This window comes from Mytilus trossulus, chromosome 6 (assembly GCF_036588685.1).
Source record: "Mytilus trossulus isolate FHL-02 chromosome 6, PNRI_Mtr1.1.1.hap1, whole genome shotgun sequence".
Taxonomy (NCBI): Eukaryota; Metazoa; Mollusca; class Bivalvia; order Mytilida; family Mytilidae; genus Mytilus; species Mytilus trossulus.
Genome location: NC_086378.1, coordinates 60,898,867 through 60,912,685, shown reverse-complemented (window position 1 = coordinate 60,912,685; position 13,819 = coordinate 60,898,867). Strand labels below are relative to the sequence as shown.

The 13,819-nt window shown below is 30.7% G+C and overlaps 1 protein-coding gene across 9 annotated transcripts in view; it reads left to right on the top strand.

Moving 5' to 3' along the window:
- LOC134721626 (trafficking protein particle complex subunit 8-like) overlaps positions 1-4,848 on the top strand; it is a 43,296-nt gene extending 38,448 nt beyond the window's left edge. For 6 of the 9 annotated variants that reach the window (XM_063584740.1, XM_063584736.1, XM_063584738.1 and 3 more), the window contains 4 exons: positions 199-246; positions 1,623-1,771; positions 2,232-2,321; positions 2,514-4,848. In XM_063584740.1, the coding sequence (XP_063440810.1) occupies positions 199-246; positions 1,623-1,771; positions 2,232-2,321; positions 2,514-2,781 (555 nt within the window). In that variant the 3' untranslated portion in view covers positions 2,782-4,848. The remainder of the gene's footprint in view (positions 1-198; positions 247-1,622; positions 1,772-2,231; positions 2,322-2,513) is intronic. The other 3 variants (XM_063584742.1, XM_063584741.1, XM_063584739.1) reach the window with 1 other exon arrangement.
- The last annotated feature ends 8,971 nt before the right edge of the window (positions 4,849-13,819 follow it).

Here is a 13,819-nt window from a genome sequence, read left to right as displayed (position 1 = left end):
CTGAGATTAAATTAATGTATCACTTAATTTTTTATTTTGATGATTTTGTACGGCAGAATAACACCTAAAATTTACCTTTGCCTTAATGAGCATTTTACTGCTATGAAACCACAGATTTGAAATTAATAAGGTTTCTGTTACAAGTTGCATCAAATATTCAAGTGTTTAGCATATTTTAATCAATTTACCTCTGATTAGGATGATTCAGACATGTCTTGTCAAGGATTAACTCAGGGATTAAATGTGGTAGGTATTGCATTTGTTCTGTGATAAAACATATCTCATTTATATAGCATCTCTAATATGGAATGACATTTTGCCAGATTTTCTCTATGGACAAATGTGTTCTTTTGTATATACTCTGCTTGTTTCATTTTTTCATGTATTGACATCAACTTAGTGCGGAATTGGACATACTTTTTCTTTATTTTAACCTCCAACAAAGAAAATGGTAATTTAACAAAATTAAAATTATTGTTTCAAAAGTAGGGACAGATATTTACTAGAATTTATTGTCAGATATCATTAATGATAAAATTGGGGGAAAAATCAAGTTTACTAGGCCTTCATAGTTCTATCCTTTGAAGATTAACATAAAAAAATGCAAATTATCTTTTATTATGTCATAGTGACCTTTCTGTACTAAATAAACTGGACAAAAATTCATTTTGCATAATAAACTATTTTGAAAGAATTTAACAGTTTCTTGCAATTTTTACAGGTTAATAATCGGTATTAAAGTACAATTTCTTAGATATGGGCAATCTTATATTATACTATGTAAGGGCTAAGACAGCTCATTCCCTTGACTTTAGTGAATGCTTATAAAAATATCACTATATAATTGAGAATGTCTGCAATGTAAAAAACAGATATTTTCCTAGAATTTGCTGTTGGTAGTCATTTTGCATTATCATATATTTATAAGAATGTATTTTTATCTTCTTCTAGATTAATGACTTTTTTTTTTGCATCATGTGGCCATCTTTCTCCTTTGATATGATGCTTAATAGCATGTTTTTCAAGAGCTGATCTTTTGTGGATTTATTTTCTTTTTTTGTGGGTAGAGGAAAACCACTAATTTTAACAATAGATCAAATAGGAATAGACTGGGCAAGGCACAAAACGAATATCATTAATAACTGAATCCTAAATAAAACAATTGATTGATTTTGTTTTAATTAACTTTTTCAGATAAAGGATTGTTTTCTTGAATAAAAAATTACAATGTTTGTCACAAAAAAATATGCAGTATGTCCTGTGATAGCATTTTTACTATGAAGTCATGATTCCAACTAAGGACAGAGGCTTAGTCAAACCAAAGATTGAGATAAGTTGGTTGTTTTTTTGTATTCAGAACAATATTTCAAGATGCAATGACGTGTCTTACTGGTGACTTATAAGCTAGATATGGGGGAAAATTGGATCAGGTTGTCTGTCTTGGTTAAAGTTTATATTCATATCACATGTTTTCCCCCTGAATATGGTTGAAATATTGTCTGGTGGATGTTATAATACCCTTGATCAAATCATTTCATAGTTTTTGCATTGAAGCCATTGGCTTTAGTTTTCTTGTGTGATCAATATTATGTAAATGTTGTATACTTTGACTTTAATTGTAGATAAAACCTGATCCACCACCTTTAAAGTTTATAAAAACTGAAGAAGATGAAGATGAAAACAAAAAATTAGATTCAGAAGTCACTACACAACTAGTGGACATTAGTTTTAGCCATAAAAGTAATATAACACACAATTTTCGTACATCAAGGTAATTAATACCATAAGTTTTAAACTTTTTCCCTAATTCATTTCAAAATTATAAGTGTTGTTTCTGATTACAAAATTAGACTTGCAGATTGTATTTATACAATTTTGTGCATCCTAACAGAGTCATATTTATTTAATGTGGATAAATTTTTTTAATTGGTTTTAGTTTAATGCCCAATCCTAGAATTTAAATTGACATGCTCCAGGCTGTGGGTTGTTTCATAAAGATATGAAAAATCCTCTAAATTTTGTTTCTCACAAACTATTGTATCATACTATTTCAATGAAAAGTTAAGTTACAAAAATACTGAACTCAAAGGAAAAAAAAAAACTGAATGCCCTTATCAAATGACAAAATCAAAAGCTCAAACATATCAAACAAATGTCATTTACTTTAATTGGGAGAGGACCCATCAACATTGTTATTATTTACATGAGAAAACTTTTCTTCTATTTTGCAGGGTGTGTATTGTACCTGTGGTTGTGATGCTACACAACTGTTCCAAAATACCTGTAGAGGTATTAATAGACACCAGTAAATCACCTGACAGGTAAATGTTTGATCTGAACTCCTGTCTAAATTGACCAAATATTTAGTACTCTTAATTTAATGTATGTGAATAAAACTTGACTTATTTGCAAGGATCCTCAATATTCAATATAAATACCTCAATTTTGGCAAAATGTGGTTACTTGCAACTTTTGAGTTTTGTATTAATTATCAAAATTTTCTTATTTTATAGATTGAATTCTCGACCAGAAAATCTTTTGACAAACCAAGCCTACCCTAGCCACAGTAGCTGTTTTAATTGGGTGAGCCAGACTATGACACAACTGAAAATAGAATCTAATCAACAGAAACCTGTCAGATTGTCAGCAGGCTTCAGTAAACCAGGGATATTTAACCTCAATAGACTATCAGTGTTTGTAACCTACACGTCAGACTCTAGTCAGATGGTGCTGCAGAAACATAACTCTCCGAGTGTCATTGTCGTCAATGATGTATCATGATATTGTTCTATATGTAAACCTTGTTATTTGTGTATCAGTTGTATGCTTTTATTAGTGATAAACATTGTTAGATAAAGTTGTCCTGCTTCAAAAGTAAAAAAAGTATTGATATTGGGAAGGCTTTTTACATATTAGATTGTAGAAAGGGGGAGGTTTTCATAAAGAATTATAGCACAGAATAATTTTATACCAGCTTGAGTAAAAAAAATGCAAAAGGTCAGGTTTTTGGCTTCTGTGGTTTGTTCCTACCAATGTTAGCCTTATAAGTAAATACACTTAGAGTGAATTTCATTCACACTTCTTTTGAAGGAATATATACAATATCTTAAGATGTAACCTTTAAAGGCTTTTTTCCCCCTATTGGATAATATCTTTTTCATTTGTTAATGAAAAGCTATAGCATATATGCATTTTGTATGCCTACCATTTCAAAGCTATTATTTGCATAGTATAAACAGAGTCAAATATATAAAGACTGCATTTACAAAAGCCTGCCTACATTTGATTAAAGACAATTATTGTACTGCAGAGCTGTCTGTTTTAGCTGAGGATATCGTAGCTACAATGTTATGGAGCTCTAAAATCTTTTATCAGATATGCTTATTGGTAGTTTTTACAGGATATCGTAGCTACAATATTATGGAGCTGTAATAACTTTCATCAGATATGCTTATTGGTAGTTTTTACAGGATATCGTAGCTACAATATTATGGAGCTGTAATATCTTTTATCAGATATGCTTATTGGTATTTTTTACAGGATATCGTAGCTACAATATTATGGAGCTGTAATAACTTTCATCAGATATGCTTATTGGTAGTTTTTACAGGATATCGTAGCTACAATATTATGGAGCTGTAATATCTTTTATCAGATATGCTTATTGGTAGTTTTTACAGGATATCGTAGCTACAATATTATGGAGCTGTAATATCTTTCATCAGATATGCTTATTGGTAGTTTTTACAGGATATCGTAGCTACAATATTATGGAGCTGTAATAACTTTCATCAGATATGCTTATTGGTAGTTTTTACAGGATATCGTAGCTACAATATTATGGAGCTGTAATAACTTTCATCAGATATGCTTATTGGTAGTTCTTATGCTGGTATATCCTACAGCTAGTGCAATGAAGAAATATATTTTACTTCAGTTTTGTCTTTCGTAGATAAAGTAAACCTTTCAAAATTTCAAAAGAAAATATAATTTTTATGTTCAGATTATGTCAAGATCAACTGTTTTATAGTGAAATTTAGGAGAGAAAACTATTATGCTTGAATAGTGTAAGAAAATTGTTAATATGAGTCATTTTAATATTTAAAAATCTGTGATACTTTGTTATTTTGCATTTTATTGAATGTGTTCATGATCCTTTGATGGTGGTATAAGTTTATCAGTGTTTGATGTTGTATGTGAAGGAAGTCTAGTTTTAGTTATTTTATCAATCAGTAACACAGAGGTTTCTCAGAAAGCATATTTACATATATAAATTAATATTATGCATGTTTCTGGTCAGAGAAAGACCAATTCAAATAAAAAAAGAATGTTGAAAAAAAGTTCAAATATCCATAAAAATTCCAATTTGTGTATGTGAGCGAGAAAATCCGAAAACGTGAAGGTGGCCTGTACTGATACATAAAATATACAGTTGAGGTGCTTTTTGAAAAACCTCTGTAATGAACGAGAATACATTTGGATTGGTGTAATTTTGGTTTCTTAAATAAAGTGCAGATAAAAATTATGAATTATATATACTAAATAAATATGATTTAACATTCTGTTTTGAAGAAAGGTAAACATTTGTAAAAATTGCATTGGTTATAATTCAAACATTAACATGAACAATGTAAAACTTAGCTCGAATAAACTTATAAATCCTCAAAATAAAAATATCTAAAAATATCCCAAGTTTTTTTAACCACAAGTCAGAGTATACAAAACTCAACACACACACTACACATTATTCAAAGTTGTATTAACAAAATCACTTTTGTTTGTGTAACAACATCTTTCATCAACCATCATAGTAAATCTTTCAGCAGTCACAATATTCTCTGTGTGTATTACTCGATTTATTTCACTTGACTGGGCGGAGTTTAACCGATTCGCTCACAATAAACCAGTCCATCAATATATGGGTGTTTTAGGATAAACTCACCAATGAAGTGTCCAGTCATTGTTTTGTAAATTCCTTTGATGACACTGATAGGTGATTAGAAATCAGTTATAATTATAACGGTAATCATCCTTATCACACACATCTTGAAATAGACTGTCCTTATGCAAATTAAAACGTAAGCTCCGCCCGATCAGTTGAATTAACATTGGTAATATAAATAAAGGAAAAAAGAAGAATAAAGGAAAGTTCAAAAAGGAAAATCCCTTATCAATTGGTAAAATCTAAAGCTAAAATAAACAAATGAAAACAATCCATATTCCGGACTTGGTATTTAATCAGCACACTTCAGGGCTTTTTTAAAGTGATATGTGCTTAAATATATAGCTACTGATGTATATGTACATGATAAATGTTGTGTTGTTTTAATTTCTACGTACATGACTACCGATTTGATCTGTCTGAAACATTAGATTTTAATTGAGAAGTTAAAACAAAAGTTTTTAGGGAGATTAAAAATGCATCTTTTTTCCCATGTTTAAAAACAGTTGAATAAGATTAGGATGCAGGTAATAAAAACATACTTTGCCCACATTTGTAATTGCTATAAGATATAGATTGAAACCTGTGGAAAAGGATCTACTTCCTGTCAAAATCTGTTTTCGGATTTGACAAGTGACATAGATTGCATACCATGAAAGAACAATGAAAATTTTTCCCTTTTTTCAATTAGTTCAAATAATGGTTCAAAATGAGATTAAGATGGGTACAAATGTGACACTTTCCCTGTTCACTTTTACCCTATTTCTTACTTATTTGATTTTATTAACGTGTTTAATAGTATATTAGATAATTATAGTAACTGTTGTTTGACAATAATCAATGACAGATTGGTGAGGGTTTAAAAACTTAAAATAACTTGTGTTTTCCATTGACCGACATTTAGTGGAATATCAGATTTAACTTTGTCATTTCATCTATAGGAATTATACTTTTAAACATAAGATTTTTAAATATTTTTTATCATATTGATATTGCAATTTCTATAAGCTTTAAGCTCCTCCCATTTTGAAGGGCTGTTATTTGTTAGCTCCTCCTATTTTAAAGTATAATGTATTATGCGACCCATTCAACTTGGACTGTGGTTTTTGTTATTGCACATCTGATGGTTTTCAGTTATTGTTTGAAAATCATGTTAATTTTTCAAAAGAAGCACAAACATTCATCACGTGTGTGGTGATATCATCTTTGTACTGATTTCATTTATTTAAGAAACAGCAATATTCATCTCATAAAAATATAATAGAGATAAGAATATTTTGTTGAACATTAAAAACTTGTCAACAACACTTTATAAGTTTAATGGGTTGTTTGAGGAATTGAATAGTTTGCTTCTTTGTAGAAAAAAATCAGAAAAAAAACACTTTCCATAGATAACATAAGTAACACAGAAACAGTTTTTCATTGAGATGTTGTTAATATTGTTTGTTTTGCATTCCAGGGTATCATGTTTTGTTGATGTATACTGCAATAAGCAGATTAAAGGTTGAAAATTGTATATATAATCATTAATATAACATTTCTGTATATAATCATTAGATGTAAATTGTGATCATTAATATAGAACATGATCATTAATGTAGAATCATGTATTTATTATGTCAGTGTCTGTGATTTAATCAACAAATTTCAAATAAAACAAATATGTATCTTAGCTTCTTATCTGTTTTTAGTTCATTCATGTCAGTATACACATTGAAAACTAAGATTCATTTCTTATTTTTGATTGTTTGTTAATTTTCGTTGGAGGGGGTTTATGGAGGTAAACCTGTCTGTCTTTCAGTTGATTCATTTGTCTGACCATGTGCCTTGTAAGCCACGTTTGTAGTACTCTCACTGAGGCTGTGCATTTATAATCTTGGTCAATTATTTTAATTTGGAGATACTCCAATTGACTTACTTCACCATTGCAGTAAGTGGTAATACTCTCATAAGGGCAACTCCTAAACAGTTTGACAGGTATTGCTAGAACTTCAAATAGTAATAGAACACCGCAGGATGTGCCTACAATGAACTTTGAACCTATCCTACATGTTGAAACTAATTTAAATCATTGAAGTATTTGGTAATAACTTGTAAGCACAACTTCTCTAAATGGATCACAGATGTGAATGAATGACGAATTATCAGTGATATAGTCATAGTTATTAATTAACTGTTTAAAAACTTCGAATTTTTCGAAATACAAAGAATTTTCTAACACAGAAATATATTATGTAAGCTGTATTTGACAAAATCTTAGAGAATTTGAGTCTTCAGTACTCACCTTTGTAGTTTTTTTGTTGCCTTTTTAAACTACTGGTCACTGATGAGTCTTGTGTAGACAAACCATGCATCTGGCATACAGTCACATTCACTATTCTGTTATCCATGTTCAGATTGTTTTCTCATGCAGTTGTAGGGATCAACTTAAGGCTGTGACTAAAGAATTTATTCCTGCTACCACATTATAAAAGAATGTAAGAATGACTTGTTTTCTTTGATATTGCATATGTTGTAATAGTCTTTCACATGCATACCTTCTTCAAAACGGCCATAGTGATTTTGATGAATATTTACACAGATTTAGAACAATACATTAGGATGTACATAAAATATTATGCTAATCTTGCATAATGGAATCTTTTATTTCATGTTCAATTGGATATATACGATCCAAGCACTCATCTTGACAAATACCGGTATAATTATTTATTAAAAGTACCTGCTAATGATTTAATACGCCAGACGAATTATGTGTCGTTGGATATAAAGAACTTCTTGTATACTTGGTCTGGAGTTTGAATATGTTGAACAGTGTTTCAGTAAATGCCTACTCTTGACATGAAGTGTTTATAACAAACGATGACATTTGGTGGATTCTTTAATTAGGACAGTTTTTGATATGTCTAAGTATAAATAGTAAAATAACGAGATGCGGAAATACCGTATAAGTAAGATCTAAAAGTATGTGATATAAAAATAAACCCTGAACGAACTAATAATGTTAGTACACATACTTATGAAATATCGAGGTCGAGTTTTAGAGCATAAGATTTAAAAAAACACTTATTACTCCTACAGATTTTCATATGCCTCTCTAAACTCAGTTGTTGTTTCGATATCTTTTTATTTTTCTTCATTTGAGAAATTTCATGTTCAGGATGGTCATTAAAGGTTTGTGTTAAATTTATGACTCAATACCTGAGATGAATATGCAGACCGTCAGGTTCAGTAAGATGCATATTTGTTCAATTTAGTTGCTTTCTAATAGACCACTTTCGAGTTCATCCGTCACCGGCAAAAACTCGTCAATTATGCACGCCTTTATGACGTCATTTACCAGATAGAGGGGCTCGCCTGTATCCCTGCACTATTTACGTTCATCAAGCGTCTTAGTGATCGTTTTTGTGCAGGATAAACTAGAAATAATGGTTGCTCTGTAGGTACTTACTGACAATTCCCTAATGACAGCAGTGTTGATTGTCTATTTTTAGAATTCAATTTGCCGAATAATTCGTACAATATAGAATTATAATTTTCCAACCACTCGCTCAACCTTGTAAGGAAGTGACGACGCCCCTAAACGCACAGATGACTGCGATAAAGGCGCGTATAATTGACGAGTTTTTTCCGGTGACGGATGAACTCGAAAGTTGTCTATTGAGTGTCTCCTTTTATTCATGTCTTATTTGAAAAAAAGCACACAGATTTTGTATACAAAAATACATTTTTATCGTTTCTCTGTTAAAAAATCGTGATTGAATTTTTGAAAGAACAAAAAATCCGTCGACGACTACTATTTTTAAAGATATTAGCAATAGTTCTATCAGCCGATTTCTAACTAAATCGAATGACCAGCAAAATACCATGGGATCAATAAATAATTATGACAAGGATTATTAAGAAATTAAAATATTATAAAAAGTATTTCACCGCTTGTTTAAATATAAACATTGGCACTACTTTGATGCAGGAACTGTCAAATTTATTCTCCATTGCACATCACTGAACACCCACAAAATCATTATTTTTAAAACCATTTAAAATTCTAAATTTATACCAAAATAGTTTTAAATACTAAATATAATGTTGACGTTTGACATAAAAATTAAATCTGTGCATGAGAAATATATTTTGAGTGAATTTGTCTTTTATTTGGTATTTCCTCTTTTCTGTTGGTATTTCCAACGTTCAGTTACTTCTATGAAACATTTAAAAAACAAATTGTACATTTTTTTCTCAGAAAGTTCATTCGGGACTCCCTTACAAAGAAATTATTGATCATGGCAGAGCTGGGATAGTTTTCTTTTATTTATTCTCAGATTTAGATAAAACATACTCGGGAGAGGGGGATGTCAGTATTTGACATGTAGTATATGCATTTTATTGTAGACATTCTTTATGTGTCATTGAGATTTTCATCTATATTTTTTCTGTTGCATGGTTGTTATCTTATTTACATGCTCCTATAACCTTTTTGCATTAAATTAGTTTTTAAGGCATTCGTTGATAAACATGTTGCCTGTATTTTACTGTCTAATCTATGTTCCTGAAGTTTAACTGCATAATCTAAGTTGGCTGTGTTTAACTGCCTAATCTATGTCTCTGAAGTTTTACTGCATAAGCTATGTTTTTGGCAAAACTTTAAGGAATTTTGATTCTGAATGCTCTTCAACTTCGTACTTTATTTGGCATTTTAAACTTTTTTGGATTCGAGCGTCACTGATGAGTCTTTAGCAGACGAAACGCCCGTTTGGCGTATATACTAAATGTAGTCCTGATATCTATGATGAGTTTATTTACAACCACTAGGTCGATGCAACTGCTGGTGGAGATTTATTTCCCCGATGGTATCACAAGCCCAGTAGTCAACACTTTTTGTCCTGACATGAATTGTCATTGATATGGTTATATTTATAAATTTACTGTTCACAAATTTTTGAATTGTTTGAAATACTAAGTCTTATCTACCTCAGGCATAGATTAACTTAGCTGTATTTGGCAAAACTTTTAGGAATTTTGGTTCTGAATGCTCTTCAACTTCGTACTTTATTTGGCATTTTAAACTTTTTTGGATTTGAGCGTCACTGATGAGTCTTTAGCAGACGAAACGCGCGTCTGGCGTATATACTCAATTTAGTCGTGATATCTATGATGAGTTTATTTCCTGTGTTTTACTGCCTAATCTATGCTCCTGGCTTTTTACTACCTAATCTATGTTCCTGGCGTTTTACTACCTAATCTATGTTCCCGGCGTTTTACTACCTAATCTATGTTCCCGGCGTTTTACTACCTAATCTATGTTCCCGGCGTTTTACTACCTAATCTATGTTCCCGGGGTTTTACTGCCTAATCTATGTTCCCGGCGTTTTACCGCTTAATCTATGTCCCGTTATACTCTGAAATTTTCATAAAATCATTAGAAATGGATATAAACACTTTTGCAGAGGCGTTTTATGGAAATATTCGATGTCGAAAAACAGCTTATTTTTAATACCGGCGTCGTGTTGTAACTTCGTTGCTCCAGATTTTTTTTCAAAATTAAAGAAAAATTGCAATAACACCAGTATCAAAATTTTAACTTGTGATTTAATTTGTTTTTCAAGTGGGTGTATCAGTGTATCAACACATGAGTTTGATAAATCAGTTCTATTTATACACAATGTTCACAGTTTTACGGGTAAAAAGGTTACATCGATTGCGTGTTTAATTGTCGTGTGAACGCAATGGTTCAGATTAGACCGATAGAGATCGTTATGATTAAATATAATGTGAACGCTAAATGTTTTTTTTTTAGATCGATTCAAATTAGATCGATATTAATGCTAGTGTGAACGGGGCCTAAGACCAGGGTATCATCAGGTAGTATATTTATAATTTTGTTAGTTTTTATATCATTTGTCATTTATACATTGTTTATCATTAGTACATTATTTATCTTAAATACATTAATTCACTATATTTTACAATTATAACTCTGAATATGAACTTTACATATATTTATATTGTTACTATCTGATAGATGTTGAGGATACAACAGAATCACGGGTTATCTAAGCGTGTTACGAATTTGAATTGTGGTTTAATGTATTTCTCTGTTGTTCGGTATAACGGTAAAAAGAAATTAATATTCTTTCAGACCTATTGCCAACTGTACGGAATTGTCTGATTGGTCGTCATGGGGAATTTTCAAATGGTTAAAATATCTAAAAAACACACCCTTCAATGTTGTTATTTCGTGGTAGGTCAGACTAAGATAAGTCAGTGGTTGGAGAATACGCTAGACAACACACACACACACACACACAAGAAAAATCTACAAGTTAAGTTTGTCGTCAAGTGCTTTTAGCCATTTTTTTAGGGGGTGTTTGTGAACGGTGTGTGTGGTTTTCTTTTTTTTAAGTACATTTTTATTAATAAAATGATGTCTAGATTTTAATTGAAAAAATTAGTGAACAATGATTTGAAAAAAATCAAGTTAGGAATACACTAAAGTTTTAATAATTTTAGTAGCACAAATCTATTTTGTTTGTTACTCAAATACACCTTCTCGGCTTTTATGACTTATTTGAAAGTTGTTTCACTTGACCCATAAATTATATTATTTCATTTTGGTAATGTGAATTTTATGTTATTGTATCAACAACAAAATAACCCATTGAAATATTAAAACAATTAAATCTGAAGCAATGTAATGTATCAAATATATTTGTTTGATACGTTAGTCAGCTGAAATACTTAAAAAGATTTTCCAGGCTTCCTCTTTTCGATAAGATTAGTACCCATTTTTAGAATTGTTCCCCTCTCCCAAAAAAGAAGCTGTTGCCGTTGGTAGCTATGCAAGTTAATGATTTAAAATGATCAATCTCTTATCTTTCTGAGGAATTTATGATAAATCACAAAAAGATCCCATGTCTTTGCACCTACCATTATCGACAGTTTTTATGAAATGTCTCTTAATTCAAAAAGTTAAAAAAATGTCTCGAATCATAATGTTATGATTGGAGTATAAATCAAGTAAATTAGATGCAAAATCATTACTTAAATTATGCACCTACATTGGGCTTTTATCGACCATAAAAGCTTACTCCGAAAAATTATCCCGCTGTATTTTTCATGTGTGTTTTATATGCCATGAATATCGACAATGATATTTTGCATCTAAGTCAGGTTTCATTAATGTTCCTTATGCAGGAGTAGATAACCTTAGCCGTATTTGGCACAACTTTTTGGAATTTCGGATCCTCAATGCTCTTCAACTTTGTACTTGTTTGACTTTTTAACTGTTATGATATGGCCGTCACTGATGAGTCTTATGAAGACGAAACGCGCGTCTGGCAGATTAAATTATAATCCTAGTACCTATGATAACTATTTCATATGCCATGAATATCGACAATGATAGGATGTCACGTTACATCAGTATTTTTTCTGCAATATGAGCTTGGTCTTACATCAGTGTTCTTTCTGCAATATGAACTTGGTCTTACATCAGTGTTCTTTCCGCAATATGGGCCTGGTCTTGATGGATAAATTTATCTATAGTCTAGCTAGACACATATTAAATTGAGTTTGTTATTTTGTATTGACTATTGTTGAGGACTGTAGGTTAGTTACTTGTTGTAAATCATGTTTTGTGTCGTTTGATTGTTAGTTATATTTCATATCTCGTTCTATTAATGTATTACAACATGTTGATTATTTAAAAAAAAAAGAGTACACACATAGTGGTAACTAAAACATCTTTAAATATTAGCAATGGGATCACCTGATTTCCACAGTAAATCATTGACGAAACAGTTTCATCACATCAGTAAATGATAGTGACGATTATTATAAAAGTATTTAAAAGGAATGTTATAAACTGCGTCGTTAGATCTATGTATTTGAACTTAAGCAGGAACCATTTAATTTATTCTCCGTTGCACATCACAGCATGCTTATCAAAATATTTGTTTTGAAAGGCATAAATGTATATCCAAATAGATTTAAATCTAAATATAACGTTGACGTTTACTGTAAAATGTAGGGCTTTTCGTGAAAACATATAAAACAGTTGTTTATACCTTTCTGATTGGTCCGTCACCGATGGTCAGTTGAAGTATTTAAAGTGTTCTGTTTTGTTTGAATACAACATGTGCTTGTGTGCTCTTGTTGAATAGTTCAGTTTATTTCATTACGATGCATTGGTAAGTTTTCTAATGATTCTTGTTTTCTAAATCTGATCCTTTTGAGTTACTGTGAAAGTACTTTAATTCGTGGGTATCAATTTTCGTGGTTTGATGAAAATTTACATGTTCGTGGGTTTTTAAATTCGTGGATTTTAGTTTTCTAAAAAAAAAAATTAAAGCCAGGTTACAAATAAACTGGATTGAGGAAATTGCAAAGTTAACATTGATCCGTGTAAATCGTAGTGATAACACTAATTAACCCATGATAAAGTGATTACAGACCATTGAAGGTGTTAATTAGGCCATAAACATGTCACCTAAAGAAAACAGTAACATAAACAAATGCTATAAACGTATCTTGAATTGTCAAATAATTCTTATCAAAATCAAACCCAGCATGAAATTATAATTTCCCATATGTACGAGAACTACGAGGATATAAAATGAACACTTTATCATACTAGCATATTAATACTGGACATCTGACCTTCATCCATTCGATCAAAAATATTTTTGAGAGAAGTAAAAAATCAAAAGTTGTACAGTTTAGGTATTAAAGATTAAATGGGTATAATTATGCATGCGGTTGTAGTTCTATGACTGCTTTTAAAGAATTCTTAGATTTGGCGTTATTCAATATATTCTCTAGATCATATCAGTAATCAAACCTACCGATGGGGATCTTCCCATGTCTTGATTCGCTCAA